A 21,687-nucleotide genomic window follows, 5' to 3' on the forward strand; every position below is an offset into this window, starting at 1 on the left:
GTGTATGCTGCATGTGAATTCACCGTAAGGGTATGTTTTCACATAGCATATAAACTGTGGATTTTTTGCTGTGTTCAACCATTTAGTTAAATTTACTTATATTAATTTACACAGTATACAAACTGCAGCCTAATATATACAGTGATACCTCAACTTACAATGGCCTCAACATACAATAGTTTCGACATACAATGGTCTTTTCTGGACCATTGTAACTTGAAACCAGACTCAACATACAATGTTACAGACAGTCCAGATCTGTGATACCTGTTAATGGCTGGAAGAACTGACCAATCAGAATGCATATTCACTGGTAAAACCCCTGTATTAGTGCATGCACTGTAGTACTGAAGTGCATGCACTGAATTCCTGTCTGGTAGCGCCCCCTACAGTACAGGGAGGTATTACATGTTGAGTACTACTCTTAACTTATGTCAAAGTTAGCTGCTCCTTTGGACACCAAGTAAAGGCAGCTCCATTTTACTTTTTTAGGAAATTACGTGTACTGTACAGGACCCCGAAGAAACTCCTGTCCTCTACATAGACCAGTATTTCCCAACCAGGGCATCTCCAGCTGTTGCAAAACTACAACCCCCAGCATGCTGGGAGTTGTAGTTTTGCAACAGCTGGAGGCACCCTGGTTGGGAAACACTGACACAAACAGTGATTTACAGCTCCCAGCAGCTGTTTCTCACTTTTATATGTAAGGATTTGCTTTATCTGTATTAGTTATCTACTTATTTTTCTTTAATCCTCACTTTTTCCTATTTTTGGATGACATTTTGGTGGCTTCAGAACCCATTATCAGGTTTCCATAGAGCACACATGGGTTAATATAAACCTTTGCTTGAATTTCAGATACTGCGAACACCAGAATTAAAACCCACAATGGGTCTCCCTGTGGGAAGGGGAGAATTCCTAAATTAAATAAAAACAGACTAGCCCAAAATGGCAACAATGGGGGGAGATTTATCAAAACCTGTGTAGAAGAAGAGTGGTGCAGTTGCCTATGGAAACCAATCATATCGCTTCTTTCATTTTTAAAGAGACCTGTGAAAAATTAAAGAAGCGATCTGATTGGTTGACATGGGCAACTGCACCACTCTTCCTCTACACAGGTTTTGATAATTCTCCCCCAATGTGTCTATAGGATTTGAAACAAATGCGAGGCTTTCTGCTGGATCCATGCCAATGCTTCCAACTAATGATTCTTTAAACTAACACAATTTTGATTCAGATTTTATATAATAAAGGTGAGCATCAGGGGTGAAGTTTTGTGGCAGTGAAAGTAGCAGGAAACAGGTGAGTACTGTTTTTTTGTTTATATTTTTTATTCCAGTCTGGAAACAAACAACATAAACATAATGGGTTGAACTAATAATTGAAATAGCTATATATAAGCCATATTCACACAGCTTAAATTGTGCGGAGTGTCCACAAGAAAGAACACGAGCGGACATTCTGCACATTAGAATAATCGGGAAGGTGCTAGGACAGCTCGGAAATGCGCAGTCTCATAAACAAAAATGCATTTCTGAGCAAAATCTGCAAAAAGAATAGACAAGTTTATTCTTTTTGCTGACGCCGAAATGTCTGTGTGGAATATTCCTGCGGTTATTCCACCATGTAAACATACCCTATACATGTACAGATTACTTTTATCAACTTATTATTATTATGAGGCTTACACAATTGCTGAAATGCTAATCGACCGGCCATACTCTCTTCTCTGCTTTTCTTCCTGGCATCTTTTGAGGCTTTCCAGTTTAGTAAGAACTGTCTGGCCATTTCCTTGATTTCTCTACCATCCAGGATTTCTGTTGTAAAGAGGCACAGTATATTTAAATGGCATTGCAAACTTACATATGCATCAATAGACCGAGACTTAAAGAGATAATAAAAGAGTCTTAATGCAAATTTGTATGCGTTTCAAAAGGACCAGAGAGAATGTCCCCTACCACTTCACTTGAATACTTAAAGGGGTTATCCAGCATAAGGTGATTTTAGTGTGTACCTGGCAGACAGTAATGGACATGCTTAGGAAGGATCTGCGCTTATCTTGGGGCTAAATGGCTATGTTGTGAGATTACCAGAACACTGTGGCTAGCTTTCTGTGAACTTGTATTTCCTGTTTTCAGTTTTCTTGTTTGCCTACAAATCCCATGATTCCATTTTCCTCCTTCCCACACATCAGCTACCCCACCCATTGAAACATAAATGAGCTGCAGACCTATGGTTTCCAATCAGGGTGCCTCCAGCTGTTGCATTACTTGCAGATTGCTCTCTCCACCCATTGAAGCAGACAGGCTCCCTGTCATCAGCTGACTAGTGAGTCAGGTCTCAGCCGCATTGCAAGCTGGGAAAAATCCGAGACAGCAGTCATTTTGTATGCTGTTAAAAATAAAGATTGGGATGAAAATCACATAAGAATTGTGAGAAAACCGTCACACACAGGTACAGACACTAGATTATGAACGACACTAACTATACAGCCCCTGTAGCAGTCAAATAAATAAAAAAAAATCCTGGAATACCCCTTTAACATTTATGTAAGGACACTGAAACCCCTCCAGTGTCTACATGGCTGCAACTGGTGAATAGATATTTCCCCCTATACCAATACCTTTTTTTATCAGATGGAAATGCCCTAAAAATGTATACAACATGTGGGTGTTGTGGGTGTACCGGGCTGCCCCGAGTCCTTACTTTAGTCATCCTGACTCTTTATTGTGAGGGAGAGGAGGGGGTGTTGTCATGGATGAGTGTGTGTGTGTGTACATGCTTGCTCTTTCTGTCTTGGGCACTTGTGTTAAATACATGGTTCAAGTGTTCAGTTCCTCTGACTGTTCTGATGCTTTCTTTGCCTATGACGCTACCGAGTTATCATATGGTCATTAATTTTATATTTTTTTCCTATGCCGATGGACTGCTCCTAATTCAACTTTTTTTCCAGAACTTATTGGCCACCGCCCCATTTCGTTTCTCCCTCGCTTTCCTTGAACAACATGTCCTACCTTGAACTGTCCTGTAAACTCTAATCAAACCCACTCTTCAACCACCTGCAATCTGGTTGCCGCACCACTCTATGGAAACCACCCTTACCAAGTTGGCCAATGATTTGCTGACCACCATAGCCTCACAGCAATATTCTGCGCTCCTTTTACTTGACCCCTCTTCTGCCTTTGACACAGTTGACACTCCTGCTACAAACTATCTCATCCCTAAGCATCACAAATCTAGCCCTCTCCTGGATCCCCTCATACCTCACCAACCACACATTTAGTGTCTTCCACTCCTCACCTCTGCCTGTTGGAGTCCCCCATGGCAATGTCCTGAGACCCATACTCTTTTCCTATGTATACTCTTAGCCTGGGAAAGATTATAGAATCCTATGACTTCAAGTACCACATCTATGCTGATGACACTCAAATCTACCTCTCTAGTCCAGATGTCACCTCCCCCCTATCCAAAATCCCAGATCAGCTATATCTTCCTTCTTCTTCTCCAACTTTCTCAAAATCAACATGGAGAAAATGGAATTCATCATTTTTCCCTCATCTTGCTCCCCCCCTCCACCATCTGATGTATTAATCACAGTCAATAGCTCTACTTTCTCCTCAGTCCCACAAGTCCTCTACCTTGGGGTCACCTTTGGCTTAGTACTGTCTTTTAAACTGCACATTCAGACCCTTACCATTTCCTGTAGCCTTCACTTAAGAAAATTCAATTTTTCCGAATTTTGCTCACTCCTAAACTCTGACTCAACTAAACTTAGTACATGCCCTCGCCATCTCTTGCTTGGACTACTGCAACCTCCTCCTATGTGGCCTTCCATTAAAGACTATTGCTCTCCTCCAATCCATCCTCAACTCTGCTGCCCAACTTATCCCCTTTTAAACTTGCTTCCTCTCTGCCTCTACCCTTTTTCAATCCCTTCACTGTATACCCATTGCCCAATGAATTCTGTTTAAAATTGTTCACCATAACATACAAGGCCGCCCACAACCTGTCCCCTCCCAACATCTTTGATCAGATTTCCTGATACGGACTCTCGTGTAATCTCTCAAGACCTCCACCTGTGCTCTCACCTCATCCACACCTCACACAACCATCTCCAAGACTTCTCCTGTGCTTCCCCCATACACATAACTTGCTACCTGGCTCTCGTCACTGCAAGAAAGACCCATCACTGCAAGAAAGCCTATGATCTACAGTAACCCTGCTGGCACTGCACTATAAAAGGCGGCTTCCCGTTGTAGACTGTAAGCCCTTGCAGGCAGAACCCTCTTTACCTACTTATCAGTCTGAAATTTACTCTGTGTCACGTTCACTGCACCTGCGTTTGTGTCATATATTTTAACCCTTATCAACTGTAAAGGGTCCTGGAACTAAAGGAGCTACATAAATAAATAACAATAATAAATTAAAATTGAAAAAATATAAAACCTTTACAAAAAAAAAGGGTTCCGTATAGAATATAACACGCCTTGTATATGCAAAGACAAGTAGATTAGGATAGACCACCTGAAAGTTCATTGTTCAAGAACAATGTCCACCATATCCACTCATTGACAAAAAACACTGCACCAAGTGTGTAAATGTAATGATATATGGATATGATTACAAAATTAGAGTGAAAGGATAAGTTTATTAAGAAAAACTGTACATGAAGGTGACGGTGGCTGGCTGTCAATGGAAGAACTGTTGAGGCTGCTCATGCATGTTGGCAGATTAAAACAACCATCCTGCTTCTCTGAGTCCAATGATGCCCCCCTCTCAGCCTCTGTTAACTTGTCATTATATCTTTGAATATGTCATAGAGGCATGTCTAGTAGTCAACACTCTCTCGCCAAAAGTTACACAACCCAAAGGTAGCCTCTGAGAGCCATTTATAGAGCAGTGGGAAACGCACTTTTATGCCCTGTTGTGGCAAGGCCCAGTCTCTAATCAAAACACCACTGTAACCATTTACATATTCATGTGAGACATAACGGTATGCTAAGTTTTACAGCAATCTGACATTTCTATCAGGCTGCATTATTTTTTTTTTATTAAAGAGTGTAAAATTTTATCACTATCTTTATTACCAACATTCATTTTCGATTATTCATTTACAAAGATTTTAATAAAATAATGTAGGAATTATTTTTTTTTTTTTAAATAAATTTACCCAGTGCCTTTGAGATTACTATAACTTTATCTCTGTATTTTGGCTTCAGACAAATTGGATTTCCAGTGAGATCCATCCTCCATAGCTGCGCCCATTTAGCCAGAACAAATTCCAGATCCTAGAGAAAGTAATAAAAGCCAATTTAAAAAAAAACAAACAACTTGACAATGCTGACAATATTACCCGAGGTTATTAAATATTAAAGGGGTTGACATATTCTATTAAATGGGTACTCCACCAAAATACATCTAAACCCATATCCAAAGGATAGGGGATAAGATGTCTGATCATGAGGGGGCCCACCAATGGGGACCCCGTGATCTCCTGGCCGGTAGCAGTTGTTACGCCGAGCGCTCCGGGTCCCCGTTCCTCCCCGGAGCGCTCGCCTCATCTTCGTTGTTGCAGCGCCCCGGTCAGATCCACTGACCGGGTGCGCTGCGGTCCCGCCTTCAGCCGGGGTGCGATTCGCGATGCGGGTAGCGCCCGCTCGCGATGCGCACCCCGGTCCCCGTACCTGACTCGCTCTCCCTCGGTCCTGTCCCGGCGCGCGCGGCCCCGCTCCCTAGGGCGCGCGCGCGCCGGGTCTCTGCGATTTAAAGGGCCAGTGCACCAATGATGGTGCCTGGCCCAATCTTCCCAATTAGCTTAATTGGTTCCCACCTGTTCCCGGGCTATATCTAGTCTCCTCCCTTGCACTCCCTTGCCGGATCTTGTTGCCTTAGTGCCTAGTGAAAGCGTTCCCTAGTCTGTTCCTAGTCCGTGTTCCTGACCTCCTGCCGTTGCCCCTGACTACGATCCTTGCCGCCTGCCCCCGACCTTCTGCTACGTCCGACCTTGCTTCTGCCTACTCCATTGTACCGCGCCTATCTTCAGCATCTTCAGCAGCCAGAGAGGTAAGCCGTTGCTAGTGGATACGACCTGGTCACTACCGCCGCAGCAAGACCATCCCGCTTTGCGGCGGGCTCTGGTGAAAACCTGTAGTGGCTTAGAACCGGTCCACTAGCGCGGTCCTCGCCATCCCTCTCTGGCACAGGGGATCCACTACCTGCCAGCCGGCATCGTGACAGTAGATCCGGCCATGGATCCCGCTGAAGTTCCTCTGTCAGTTGTCGCTGACCTCACCACGGTGGCCGCCCAGCAAGCCCGACTGATCGCCCTTCTAACCCGTCAGCTGTCGGAAATGTCCACCATTTCGCACCAACTTCAGTCGCAACTTCTCCAGCAATCTTCTCCTCCGCCAGCTCCTGCACCTCCTCCGCAGCGAGTGGCCACTCCTAGCCTCTGCCTGTCCTTGCCGGACAAATTTAATGGGGACTCTAAGTATTGCCGTGGCTTTCTTTCGCAATGTTCCCAGCACTTGGAGATGATGTCGGACCAGTTTCCTACTGAAAGGTCTAAGGTGGCTTTCGTAGTCAGCCTTCTGTCTGGAAAAGCCCTGTCATGGGCCGCACCGCTCTGGGACCGCAATGACCCCGTCACTGCCTCTGTACACTCCTTCTTCTCGGAAATTCGAAGTGTCTTTGAGGAACCTGCCCGAGCTTCTTCAGCCGAGATTGCCCTGCTGAACCTGGCCCAGGGTGTTTCTTCCGTTGGCGAGTACGCCATTCAGTTCCGTACTCTTGCTTACGAGTTGTCTTGGAATAGTGAAGTTCTCTGCGCGACCTTTAAAAAAGGCCTATCCAGCAACATTAAAGATGTTCTGGCCGCACGAGAGACTCCTGCTGACCTACATGAACTCATTCACCTTGCCACTCGCATTGACATGCGTTCTTCCGGATGGCGTCTGGAGCTCCGCCTGGATATGGACTTTGTTCGCACGAAGCGTTTTTTCTCTCCGGCTCCTCTCCCCTCTGGTCCTCTGCAATCTGTTCCTGTGCTTCCCGCCGCGGAGGCTATGCAAGTTGACCGGTCTTGCTTGACACCTCAAGAGAGGACACTACGCCGCATGGAGAATCTTTGCCTGTACTATGCCGGTACCGAACTCTTCCTGAAGGATTGTCCTATCCGTCCTCCCCGCCTGGAAAGACGTACGCTGACTCCGCACAAAGGTGACACAGTTCTTGATGTCAACTCTGCTTCTCCACGCCTTACTGTGCCTGTGCGGATATCTGCCTCTACCTTCTCCTTCTCTACTATGCTCTTCTTGGATTCCGGATCTGCAGGAAAATTTTTTTTGGCCTCTCTCATCAACAGGTTCTACGTTCCTGTGACCAGTCTCGCCAGACCCCTCTACATCTATTGTTTTTACAATAAAAGATTGGACTGTCTCGTACGTTTCCACACAGAACCCCTCCTAATTTGCATCGGACCTCATCACGAAAAAATTGAGTTTTTCCTTCTCAGGTTCTTTGGCCCCAAGAAGAGGGGGAGACCCAAGGGGGGGGGTACTGTTACGCCGAGCGCTCCGGGTCCCCGTTCCTCCCCGGAGCGCTCGCCTCATCTTCGTTGTTGCAGCGCCCCGGTCAGATCCACTGACCGGGTGCGCTGCGGTCCCGCCTTCAGCCGGGGTGCGATTCGCGATGCGGGTAGCGCCCGCTCGCGATGCGCACCCCGGTCCCCGTACCTGACTCGCTCTCCCTCGGTCCTGTCCCGGCGCGCGCGGCCCCGCTCCCTAGGGCGCGCGCGCGCCGGGTCTCTGCGATTTAAAGGGCCAGTGCACCAATGATGGTGCCTGGCCCAATCTTCCCAATTAGCTTAATTGGTTCCCACCTGTTCCCGGGCTATATCTAGTCTCCTCCCTTGCACTCCCTTGCCGGATCTTGTTGCCTTAGTGCCTAGTGAAAGCGTTCCCTAGTCTGTTCCTAGTCCGTGTTCCTGACCTCCTGCCGTTGCCCCTGACTACGATCCTTGCCGCCTGCCCCCGACCTTCTGCTACGTCCGACCTTGCTTCTGCCTACTCCATTGTACCGCGCCTATCTTCAGCATCTTCAGCAGCCAGAGAGGTAAGCCGTTGCTAGTGGATACGACCTGGTCACTACCGCCGCAGCAAGACCATCCCGCTTTGCGGCGGGCTCTGGTGAAAACCTGTAGTGGCTTAGAACCGGTCCACTAGCGCGGTCCTCGCCATCCCTCTCTGGCACAGGGGATCCACTACCTGCCAGCCGGCATCGTGACAGCAGTGTTGTCCGGAACACGGAAGCTTTGAGCTTCCGTGTTTGTGACATCACGCCACACCCCCTCCATTCATGTCTATGGGAGGGGGAGTGACGGCTACTATGTAACCGTCACACCTCCTCCTTTAGAAGGGGGCGTGGTGGCTGTAGTCGCCAGTCATCCAGCACGGAGTAGAGTTCGCTTCGTGCATGGATGACTAGGGAGCCACGCCAGAGTTCACAGGGGTCCCCAGCGGCAGGATCCCTGCGATCAGACATCTTATCCCCTATGCTATGGATAGGGGATAAAATGTTTTTCGGTGGAGTACCCCTTTAATACAGAAAGCTCCTACCAGCATAAATAAGCATAAGTAGTGCTGGGCGGTATGACCAAAAATGAATATCACAGTGTTTATGTAAGTTATGGCGGTTCCACGGTATTTAATGGCACCCCCCCCCCCACGCTGGGGAACTAATCATATGTGACCCACGGGCGCTGCTCCTCCGTCCTCCTGTGAGCCGACGGCGATTTAAATGAATTGTTGCGTGCCGCGGCGCTGGAAATGATTAATAAAGGACATCTGTACTGATTAGACATATTCCTGTGCCCAGGCTGCAAAAATAAACGAAAACTTTGACTCACCTTCCTACGTTCCCCCGTTGCTATGGTATCGGCCTCACTGTTCTCCTCTGCAATCTTCATGCTGCTTCCTGGAGATGGTGACAGTGCGCTCAGCCTATCAGCATCAGCGTATCACCGGCCGCAGCGATGTCCCGCCTCGGGCGGCTCCTTACATGACAGTGCGCTCAGCCTATCACCGGCCGAGGCGAGACATCGCTGCGGCCAGTGATACGCTGACGGTTCTGTGACGTTCCCGTCCCCAGAAAGCAGAATGAAGATTGCAGCGGAGAACAGTGAGGCCGGTACCGGAGCAAAGGGGGAATTTAGGAAGGTGAGTCAAAGTTTATTTTGTTTAATTTTGCAGCCTGGGCACAGGAATATGTAAAATTAATCAGTACAGATGTCCTTTATTAATCATTTCCAGCGCTGCGGCACGCAACAATTCATTTAATGCGCCGGCAGCTCACAGGAGGACGGGGGGAGCAGCGTCCGTGGGTCACATATGATTAGTTCCCCGATGTGGGGGCAGCGCTGCGGCTGATAATTCATTCATTCGAAGGAGGGGAGGGGCCCAACCGGTATTGCGGTATAGAAAAAATTCATATTGAACAGAATTTTAAAAAATGGTATTCGGTATGAAATGGTATATCGCCCAGCACTAAGCATAAATAGGGTGGACAGACACATTGGATAAACAATGGCCGAACCCATCAATTTTGGTGGGACTGACCAGTCATATAAAGACATGGGGGGCATTTATCATTGTAGGTGTAAGTGAAGCCTTTTTGTGGGCTGGTAATGTGTAGGATTTATTAAACGGTAGCAGAGCATTTCATAAATTTTGTGCAGGTCACATTTTCTGAAATTTTACTCTTCACATACACCATAAAGCTAAGCTAAGTCTGGGCTGGTGTAGTTTTAGAGACTATTCAGTGGCTTTGTGCCTTTTTTGAGCCTTTTTCACAAAAAGGCGCAGTTGATAAAACCCTTCCATATCTTGTGTATTGCCAAAATCCGTGGATTGCAACTCAAAATCAGCAGAAATGTGTAAACCAAAAGGGGCAAAAAAGGCGCAAATAAACCCTGCTTGTGCCTTTTTGTGCCTTTTCTAGACACAAAAAACTGCCTAAAGACAATGATAAATGTCGCCTATGTCACTTATTTTTACAGATGTAAAAATTAATTATTTTTTTTATACTCTGTGCACAGGCAAACAATGTCCCATAGACTGACATAGAGCCATTTTGTAAATAAGGTTTAAAATTTTCAGCGAGTTTACAGATAAGTTTTCAATAAAATATAAGTTAAAATACACTGTGTGAACATAGCTTTAGACTGTCTAGTCCAAGTTTTAGCCAGTATTAGTAAATTCACAGTAGTATGCTCATCCCAGGCATTCAGTGGAATTAGTACACCTATGCTTCTTTCCGGCAGGTAAACGCCTGAGAAGCTCATCGCTTGCTGACATACACCCCCCTGCCCACTGCCGAACAATCACTCTGCAGCCAGAATCACTTCGATCACATTTAATTCTCATTCTGATGTTTAGTCTGAACGACAACTGAACCTCTTTACCAGATCTTCATGTTTTTAGGCTGCTGCCATAGGATTAGTTAACACTGGCAATAACAGGCAGGTGTACAGTGACTACTAGGTGTAGCCAGTGATACAAGTTGTCTTGCCCAATGCTGAATCAATTTAATAATTTCACTTATGAGAAAATTGGTAATCATTAAGGGGAGATGCTCTAAATAACAGATCACCATTGTACCAGGCGTGGATAACTCCCAATTTAAAGGGGTACTCCGCTGCTGGAACAAACCTCCCATAGACTTGCATTGGGGGGGCGGGGTGTGACGTCATGAGGGGCGGGGCTATGGCGTCACGAGCTCCCGTTTGTTCCAAACGCTGAGCAGCAGAGTACCCCTTTAACAAAGAGCTCTCACTGACCTGCTGGGAATCTTCCCTTATCCATAAATAACCCCCAAACATTAGGAAAAAATTATCTATGTGAGCCATACAGAAAGCTATGTTTTAAGGTCTTTGTTACTGTTCCCTGAACTCAGCCTAGTTTTTATAACATATACAGAAAAAATCTTAAGGTATTAATGTTTATTTTTGTGGCTTTTTAGATTAATAATGTTCATCAGGGAAAGGAGAAAGTGATACATTACAAAAGAAACGCACAATTTGTAGCACCAGCCTCTGATAAATATATTGCTATTCTGCAGCATTTCTTGCTAACTGCTACTCACTTGATAAATGACCCAGAACATGCTGGTCCCAGTGTATGTTTATCTTAGAATAGTCTAATCCTGCGGTGAAATATGATTACTTCTTGGGATACGCTCTAGTTGTTTATTGCCTTCCTGTCTCTAATAAAGTGCTCTCACTTTCCAGCCTTTCAATAACTATTACTAGAGGGACCAGCGCTTTCTTCTGCAGCTTCTACTTGATAAATGATCATGTCACAACATCACTTAGAAGTTACTGAGAAATCATAAGACGTACACAAGGGATGTAACACTGGCCGTAGCCTTCTTATTGTTAGCACTGCCCATTTATGAACTTGCATCTGAACAATGGGACATCATTTTTATTGGAAATGTTTAACTCCAATCCTTAACTAGGACCTCAGACGGCAATTTGTCACCCGTTTGACTGCTGTCATAATCTCTGTGGAAAAAGAAAATCTATACTGTCCATCTTGGCTGTGACTAAGACATGTGGGAAACGAATTCCTCTTCCTGATGATGTTCTTCCAATAATCAATACTGGGCAGAGGTTGAATACATTAAGGTCATAATGATGATAAATCCACTTAAAGGGCTTTTGAACACCATGAACAAGTCACAAAGAGAAGGGAGACTTTACCTTTATGTTCACAAACAGTTCAAGACTAAAAAGTTATATTTCTCGCCATCAAAAACAATAGATTCTGTGCCAGCAGGTCTTTGATATAGATGTGAACAAAGCCTAAAGGGGCTTTTACATGGGGCATTTATCGGCTGAACAGGCCAATAATTGCCCCGTGTAAAAGAACCAGTGACCAGTGATGATCAAGCTGATTTCTGGGATTGTGTAGCCCTAAAATTCATTGTTAGTAAACAAGTGATGTCCTGCTGACAACAATGGAAGTGAAGGGCCACATGGACAATGGCCCATCTATAAGCACCATTATAAAGACAAGCTAGTCTTCCCCAAAGATAATGAATGTTTATCCCCACAGTCTTGGCAGATGTACCACCCAGCTGCAGGAGCATATCTATGCCAGCAGAAATACAATTTAAGACAGTGTTCCCCAACCTTTGGCTCTCCAGGTGTTGTAAAACTACAATTCCCACCAAACCATCATGTTGGGAGATATCATTTTGCAACAGCTGGAGAGCCACAGGTTGGGTTACACTGCTAAAAGAACTATGCAAAGCTGAACACATGTCCCCTGTAGTTAGGGCCTTTATTGCTTTTACCAGTAGGTTCTCTATGTTGTATTTTTTGTGTCTACACAAAGCACCATATTCTATAAATAAGAAAGGAAAAGGTAACAGTTCTCTAATGCGATCCTTATATGTAAAATGTATGTGTTCTTATTATATACAATAAAACAAATTAGGGCAATAGGAGATATATATATATATATATATATATATATATATATATATATATAAAATCCAAAAATGAAGCGGCACTCCAAATTGCAAAAAGCAGTGTATTTATTCACCCATCAGGTCAATGCGACGTTTCAGCCTCACAATGAGGCCTTTCTCAAGCCTCAAGGTCTCTTTGGATTTTACTTTAGAAGGTTTGGAGTTTGAACCTGCCGAAGCTGAGCACCCATTTAGGACTTGAAGTCCATTTATACAGTGCCGGCTCCCTACCTTGTTTTTGACTATATATATATATATATATATATATATATATGTATAGTGTTCCTGTTGTATCCAATCAGAAAAAATGGAAATCAGATCATGTCATTAAAATATACACGTTTATTTAGTATATAATCACACATTCGGGCTGTCTGCAGGGACCTTGCAGAAGCTGACTATTTTAAAAGTAGATAAAAATAGCTCATAAAAATCATAAAAAACTAAAACATAGAAAACAAATTGTTATACTGCCACTTATAGTATAAAGGGGTCCTGGTTTATCTATGTCGAGAAAAAAAAAGAAGAAGAGAGAAATGGATAGGAGTATAGCAAAGATAGTTCAGCACCCTGCAGACAGCCCGAATGTGTGATTACATAATCTGATTTCCATTTTTTCTGATTGGCTACAACAGGAACACTATGTATTTTATATATATATATATATATATATATATATATATATATATATATATATATATATATCTCCTATTGCCCTAATTTTTTTATTGTATATAATAAGAACACATACATTTTACATAAAGGAATCGCACTAGAGAACGGTTACCTTTTCCTTTCATATTTAATTTCCTCTGAGGTTGTATAGGGTACACAATCTAACCGCCAGTTCTCGTCCGACCCTTTTTTCTTATTGTTGAGCTACCTTATCCCATTTTTCTATATATTCTCTAAATAGTTGAACAATATGGCATGCAATGTCTCCATATATATATATTTCCATACATAAAACATCTATGTGTCTCCTAATAAAATCAGAAGTACACAGAGGTATTGTATGGACACATATCAGGCTATGGGGGACTTAGTATGGATCTGTACCACACAGATCCATAATATGGTAATGTGCATAACGACTAATACATGAATGTGTGCCTGTTACTGATAGGCCCTTACATAAGCAAACAGTCATTAGAAAAAATTAAAGGAGTACTCCACCCCTAGACATCTTATCCCCTATCCAAAGTATAGGGGATAAGATGTCTGAGCGCGGGGGTTCCGCCACTGGGGACCCCCGCGATCTCTCCAGCAGCACCCCAGTTCTCCAGCTGCACAAAGTGAAGAACGCTCTGTGGCTGATGACGGGTGATTTAGGGGCCAGAGTATCGTGACATCACGGCCCCATCCCCTCGAACTGCCACGCCCCCTCTCATAGGCTTTTATTGAGGGGGTAGAGTGTGATGTCACAAGGGCGCGGGGCCATGACATCATGATACTCCAGCCCCCTGTATCTCCCATCATCAGCCACATAGCGTTCTTCACTCCGTGCAGCTAGAGAACTGGGGTGCTGCTGGAGAGATCGCGGGGGTCCCCAGTGGCGGAACCCCCGTGATCAGACATCTTATCCACTATCCTTTGGATAGGGGATAAGATGTGTAGGGGCGGAGTACTCCTTTAACATATGTATGTCTTTTGAATGGGAATACATATCAAAGCATTACTTGAAATACATACCCCCCCCCAAAAAAATTGTTGTATTTGGTGAAAAAAAGACTGTAGGGTGGTTTATACAGCCAGTATGGTACATAACACAGAGGTAATTACTATACCAAGTGCACAAATGCAATATACCCGTTATAGACCAGTTATTCCTAAGGCTAGGTTTTCACTTGATCTTTTTTTGCAAAAACGCCAATAAAAATGCCCATTCTGCCGCATCTTAACTGCAAGTCAATAGGGAACTGGAAAATGTTTTTTTAATCCTTTGGGCATTTTTCAGCTATTTTTGGCACATTGGCAGTTTTTCAAAAATGACCTCTTGTTGAGACTTTGGCCTTTTTTAATCTTGGCGTTTTCCTCCCATAGAAGTCTATGGAAGTGAAAAAACACCAAGAAAAACGCCATGTGGGTTTTAACTTTGGCATTTTTGCCAGCGGTTTTTATTCTTTTTTGGACTTTAGCGATCCAAAAAAGTGATGGAGATACCTGTTTTAATAAAATTTCGTAGGGTACCATAAAAAAAAAATAAAAAATGAAAAAAGATACAGTAGTGATGAGAAAAAATTGTATCTAACAAAATTTATCTGACTGGGATCAATTTATGTGGCCGGCAGGGCACAAAAAATGTAGCCGACAATTTAAATGTAAAAATAATATATTTTTTTTATAATTAATTTTGTTAAACTTTTTATTAATAATGTATTTTAATAATGTGTTGAATAAAGTGTGTGTGTGCTTTTAACTTTTTTCACTTTTTTTTCTTTATTTGTAAAATTTTTTAGGTAGTATTACTACTCCCAGCATGGAACACACTGTTCCATGATGGGAGTAGTAGTACATGTACTAATTGACAGATCGCCATGGGTGTCACTTGTGACACCCGTTACGATCCTCCTGTATAATGTATAGATGCGAGCGGGCGGCCTGCCGCTCTTCTATGGTCCCCTGCACTGTCGTATATATATACACATATTCATATTTCCCGCAGAGAGCTGTGATTGGCCAGATGGCTCCAGCCAATCACAACTCTCTGTGGAAAGTATGAATAGGTGTATATATACGGCAGTGCAGGGGACCATAGAAGAGCCGCCGGTCACCTGCATCTATACATTATACAGGAGGATCACAGCAGGTGTTGGGAGTGACACCCGCTGTGATCTTTCCTTAACTGTGGGTACTACTACTCCCAACATGGAGAACACTCTACTCGATGTTGGGTGCAGTAGTACCTGCAGTTAAGGACAGATCACAGTGGGTGTCACTCCTAACACCCGCTGCAATCGTCCGTCATCCTTCATCCCTGAGATGCAGAGCGGCTTTTTCCTGCCCTCCGCATCTTTGCTCTGTATTCCGGCCGGCATGTGATGTGAAAAGAAATTAACATCACTGATTCATATTTCCCTCTGAGAGCGGGGATTGGCTGCCACCATCAGGCCAATCACCACTCTGGGCGGAAAATATGAATGAGTGAGGTGAATTTCTATTCACATCACTGGTTTTTGGTACCCAACAATTTTAGAAAAAAAATGCCAAAGGGGCCAAAAATGCAATGTTCACAAAAATGCCTGAAAAAAACGCCAGAAAAACTGCCAAAACGTAGGAAAAAGCTGTGGCAGTTTCTCTGGCATTTTTTGTGGCGTTTTTTTTTAGGTGTAAAAAAATTAAAAATAAAAACAAGTGGAAACGTAGCCTAAAGGAGCATTTACCTTCTACTCAACCTAAGCCACATACTGTGAAACAAGTACGACCTAGGGTTAAAAACCCTCCTATGCAGCCCTCCCCACCTATAGACACACTATTGTGTCTTTCTTACCTTAGTATACAATTCTCCCAACAGCCAGTATGTGTGCAAAAATATAGAATTTTTGCAAATAAATACTATAAAATTCACATCAAATCAGGGAATTTATATTAAACTGATAATAGGGAAATATTTAACTTAAACTCTAAACTGACTTGGAACAAATCTAAAAGCCATACCTCAATATTATTAAGATGGTTGTCCACAGCCACAAGTTGGGATATGTTCTCCAGAACTGCAAGTTCCTTCAATTCATCAATATTATTATTGCTAATATTGAGTACAGATAGAGACTTCTAAAAAAAGAACAACAAAAAAAACTACAGTTTATTTTCTTGACAAAGTTGAACAAATGAACTTTATTGTAGAAAGCATTGAACCCAATATATTTGCATTTGTAGGATTTAAATGGCTTGTTTCTTAAAGGGGTATTCCAGTTTTAGACATATCCCCTATCCAAAGGACCCTCCCGCAATCTCTCTGCAGCACTCGCATTATGTGTGGAGCGGCCGTTACGCCCCCTCCCATAGACATGAATGGAGAGGGCGTGATGTGACGTCACGAGGGGGGTGTGACGTTACGTCATGTCTCCAATCCCGAAAACTTCCGGTTTACGAGCCGGAGACGCAGCTACGCACATAATGCAGGTGCTGCAGTGAGATCGCGGGGGTCCCAGCGGCGCCCCCCCCCCCCCCCCCATCAGACATCTTATCCCCTATTCTTTGGCTAGGGGATAACATTTCTGAAGCCGGAATACCCCTTTAAAGTTGGCCCCGGTCCATATGTCACAGAGGTGGGGTCCCCTGCTTAGGAAGTTTAGGACCACTTTTTTTTTTTTTTTTCAGTGAAGCCATGCATTTACATATCTGGCTTTTTGCAGTAGGTCACAGGCTCTAAAATATCTTGATACTAACAGACAAGGAATGAAGGGTTCTGGGATCAAACAGTAACTTCTCTCCAGAAGGAATCTTCTGGCCCTCAATATGCAGTTCCCTCAATTCCTCAAGACCTTCCAGTCCCTCAATGACAGTCAGATAATTCCCTCCTAAATACCTGTGGAGAAAAAAAAAAGCCACATTTGAACAGGTGTCCTAGAAATAGACAATATAGTGGCTGTAGTAGTCTTGTTTCAGTGTTCAGCTTCATATGGGCACTGTCAGATCCGAAAACGTTCTATATGTTACTGATGAAAATGAAACACCTATTGTAATATGGTTGTTTAGAAAATGTTGTATATTTAATAAAGGAAATGACCCCTGAAAATCCCACCACTAGGGGTCCCCATAACTACTGGGACACTAACCAGTCCTGTAGCAGCATCAGGCTTGTCCATGAGTCATAGACAAGAGATGACTCATGGACAAGGCTGCATGAGCAGACACACCAATCACCTCCCACCACCACAAGGAGAGATAGGTCTCCTTCACCTGAGAGGATTTCTAACACTGTGAGCTGATAAAAGGAGATTTTTATTTAACACATTTTAGTTTAAGGTTACGTTCACATGTGCATATTTTGTTACTTATTTTCCTGTAGATTTTCCGCAACAGGTTTTTCTAACCATTGAATTCAATGGGTAGCAAAATCAGCAGCAGAAAATCTGCAGCAAAATACGCACATGTGAACATACCTTAAAGAAAACCTCCAGACTTTCAGTGTGGTCACAGACTTATGTCATAGTCACAGGCCGTTTCTGATGGATTTTATGCAGAATAAAAATTTAAAAAAAAAACAGGCTTCCTGTCATTTTGATGATAAAACTTCACAAAGCGAAGAGCAAACACACATGTGAACATACCCTTAGAGGCAAAATAATATGAAATATAAAATGAATAAAGGAAAAACAAAACAAAGTTAAAATACTTACAGCTTCTCAAGTCGCTTGAGCCCGCTCAGACTATCTATACAGGATATGCAGTTATTCTGGAGGTACAGGTGAGTTAGGCTTGTTAGGAATCCAAGACTTCTTATTTCCCTAATGTTATTGTCATAAAGGTATAAGACTGTGAGATTTTTGCAAGCAGATAGATCATCCTGTGAAGATAAAGAAGGCATGATTAAGGTTTAGAAGATCTGAACACATAGGGCTAGCTTTTCATTTTTTTTTACCTTATTTTCAGGCTGTTATAACTATACCTAACTCTTTACAAATATCTGTGTTTTTAGGTATATAACCATGTCCTACTGGTCTTCAATATGTATATAGAAAGCAGGCGGGCTCAGCATCATACACAAAGGGGTGCTATTGAGCGTACCAAATAACAATAACTACACAAAAAGAAAGAGAGATACACAATATAATGCACACCCACAATAACTGTAATCCAAAAAGTATAACTTTATTACATATAAATAGTACAAAAAGCAGACAATACAGTTAAAACCAATTAAAAAAGGCCCAATTGGCCACTGCACAAACGAGGGGAGAAACCCCACCCAGGGCACCTGCCTCCACAAATACTCAGGTTATCAACCTATCATACAACAAGAATGTTAAATCAATACAGTCCTGTCCCCACAACACCAATAATATGTATACAACCTGAATATCCTCAGTATATAGCACAGGGGACTGGTAGTAGAGGACAATAGATGGAGGAGTAATATGGCAGGTGCCCCCCTAAAGACCCCACGCGTTCCGTTGCCCGTCGGCAACTTCCTCAGGGGTGTTGTGCCTCCTTGATTTAGTCTCTGCTATATATACCAAACATAATTACCCTAATTATGGTGAAGGAGTTACCTGTTTGCCCATTGTATCCCGCTTGTACTTTCGGGTACAGAGAAGGTTACATCCGCTCCCTGATCTACATCCGCTCCGTCACTCACTTACAGCTGCGTCCCACACACACGTCACTCGCGCATGCGCAGAGTATACTCCATATCAACAGCTAAAGATCTCTCATATGCTATTACTGCGCCTGCGCGTCTCCATTCACTCACACCCAACACAACTCATCAGTCACACAGCATAGCCATCACATCACATTCCCACGCATGCGCACCACTACTTACATCCCCATAATCTACTCACATCACTCTACCACACAGCGGAGTTCCCTTATACCACGCATGCGCATCTCAACTATCATCCCTATAGTTCACACAGATATATTCATCTCTACACAAGGCTTTCTTTCTAGAAATCACATCTTATTGCTGTTTTATAACCATATGGGGATGTCGATTAGCATAACTGAAACCCTGTTTTGGCTCCGTATAACAAGACATAGTTTTTATCCCCATAATTCACACATATTAATCTCTGTATAGGGCATCTTCTCTAAAGATGACATCTTATTGAATATATAATAATATTAATATACTTATACAAAGTGCAAATAATACTTTTGCTCCATACAGAGAAGTACATGTAATGACATACTCAGGGAACCCTACATCCAATCCCATCCATATCATCCTATATATAATACAGATGGGTATCAGATCATAACAGTCATCTTAATGCTCTAATACCTTGTTTAACCCTTTAGTGTGCTGTCATAATAATATTCCTCAGTACATCAATATCATATAGCCCATACATCTCAAAACAATGTTTAAAACATAACCTATTATGAAGACTCTTCATAATAGGTTATGTTTTAAACATTGTTTTGAGATGTATGGGCTATATGATATTGATGTACTGAGGAATATTATGATGACAGCGCACTAAAGGGTTAAACAAGGTATTAGAGCATTAAGATGACTGTTATGATCTGATACCCATCTGTATTATATATAGGATGATATGGATGGGATTGGATGTAGGGTTCCCTGAGTATGTCATTACATGTACTTCTCTGTATGGAGCAAAAGTATTATTTGCACTTTGTATAAGCATATTAGTACATATTCAATAAGATGTAATCTCTAGAGAAGATGCTATATACAGAGATTAATATGTGTGAATTATGGGGATAAAAACTATGTCTTGTTATACGGAGCCAAAACAGGGTTTCAGTTATGCTAATCGACATCCCCATATGGTTATAAAACAGCAATAAGATGTGATTTCTAGAAAGAAAGCCTTGTGTAGAGATGAATATATCTGTGTGAACTATAGGGATGATAGTTGAGATGCGCATGCGTGGTATAAGGGAACTCCGCTGTGTGGTAGAGTGATGTGAGTAGATTATGGGGATGTAAGTAGTGGTGCGCATGCGTGGGAATGTGATGTGATGGCTATGCTGTGTGACTGATGAGTTGTGTTGGGTGTGAGTGAATGGAGACGCGCAGGCGCAGTAATCGCATATGAGAGATCTTTAGCTGTTGATATGGAGTATACTCTGCGCATGCGCGAGTGACGTGTGTGTGGGACGCAGCTGTAAGAGAGTGACGGAGCGGATGTAGATCAGGGAACGGATGTAACCTTCTCTGTACCCGGAAGTACAAGCGGGTCAATGACCGGAGACGGGATACAATGGGCAAACAGGTAACTCCTTCACCATAATTAGGGTAATTATGTTTGGTATATATAGCAGAGACTAAATCAAGGAGGCACAACACCCCTGAGGAAGTTGCCGACGGGCAACGGAACGCGTGGGGTCTTTAGGGGGGCACCTGCCATATTACTCCTCCATCTATTGTCCTCTACTACCAGTCCCCTGTGCTATATACTGAGGATGTTCATGTTGTATACATATTATTGGTGTTGTGGGGACAGGACTGTATTGATTTAACATTCTTGTTGTATGATAGGTTGATAACCTGAGTATTTGTAGAGGCAAGTGCCCTGGGTGGGGTTTCTCCCCTTCCTTTTGGTAGGGGGTTCCCCCCCCCCCCCCCCCTCGTTTGTGCAGTGGCCAATTGGGCCTTTTTTAATTGGTTTTAACTGTATTGTCTGCTTTTTGTACTATTTATATGTAATAAAGATATACTTTTTGGATTACAGTTATTGTGGGTGTGCATTATATTGCGTATCTCTCTTTCTTTTTGTGTAGCTACTGGTCTTCAATATCTAATTGAATTATTATTTATTCCCCCTGATCATCAGCTTCTTTGTACAAACGTTTAAAGATTTTAAATTTTTCGATACAATATTTTGTATGCAAGTTTTACAAAACTTAAATAATAAGATAAACATTCTAATAATTTAATTTTAAAGAGAACCTGACAGCTGGTCCACACGGTGCGGGTGAAGAGCTGTAAAATGAGGGGTCACTTACTTAAATCTGCTGGATAGGTGCAGTGTTACAGTACAGTGTTTATTCCTAATGCACCCCAGCACCCACTGGAGACGGGGAGTCAGCTGGCCGAGCTCCCCTGCCTCATCTTTATTCACTCCCTGGCTTGATTATTCAATTTCTTCACTCTCACGTCACTAGGATGGGAGAGCTGATGGGGGGAGGTGAGCGTGTATCCTTACCTGCGCCACTGAAGCCTCACTACACCAGTATGTACAGTCTTGGTTCCCAGTCACAGGTCGCTCCATTTTATACAATTTCATATTGAATTGTCAAAGCTTGCAATACAAGTAGTAAATCCAAGACAAACATACATTCATAGCTAGTTCAATTAACTGCAGCTCTTAAATGAGTTGTCTGATTTTTATAATTCCCTTTTGTTACATTAGTCCCCCAAAATATGTTATACATAGTTCATACGACTACTGGGAAACCCACTAATCAGCTGTAATATAAGGGGAATCGAATAAAAAGGCCTGTAGTTAAATCTGT

General features: G+C 43.0%; 1 protein-coding gene across 4 annotated transcripts in view; it reads right to left on the reverse strand.

Annotated features, from left to right (window-relative positions):
- The window catches only part of PPP1R42 (protein phosphatase 1 regulatory subunit 42), a 50,406-nt gene that overhangs the window by 18,507 nt on the left and 10,212 nt on the right, over positions 1–21,687 (reverse strand). For 3 of the 4 annotated variants that reach the window (XM_056522081.1, XM_056522082.1, XM_056522084.1), the window contains exons 3-7: positions 17,877–18,043; positions 16,924–17,062; positions 16,189–16,305; positions 5,171–5,288; positions 1,689–1,817 (exon numbers count right to left, since the gene is read on the reverse strand). In XM_056522081.1, coding sequence (XP_056378056.1) covers positions 1,689–1,817; positions 5,171–5,288; positions 16,189–16,305; positions 16,924–17,062; positions 17,877–18,043 — 670 coding nt within the window. Of the gene's footprint in view, positions 1–1,688; positions 1,818–5,156; positions 5,289–16,188; positions 16,306–16,923; positions 17,063–17,876; positions 18,044–21,687 lie in introns of those variants that run through there. The other variant, XM_056522085.1, reaches the window with a different exon arrangement.

This window comes from Hyla sarda, chromosome 5, assembly GCF_029499605.1.
Source record: "Hyla sarda isolate aHylSar1 chromosome 5, aHylSar1.hap1, whole genome shotgun sequence".
Classification (NCBI taxonomy): Eukaryota; Metazoa; Chordata; class Amphibia; order Anura; family Hylidae; genus Hyla; species Hyla sarda.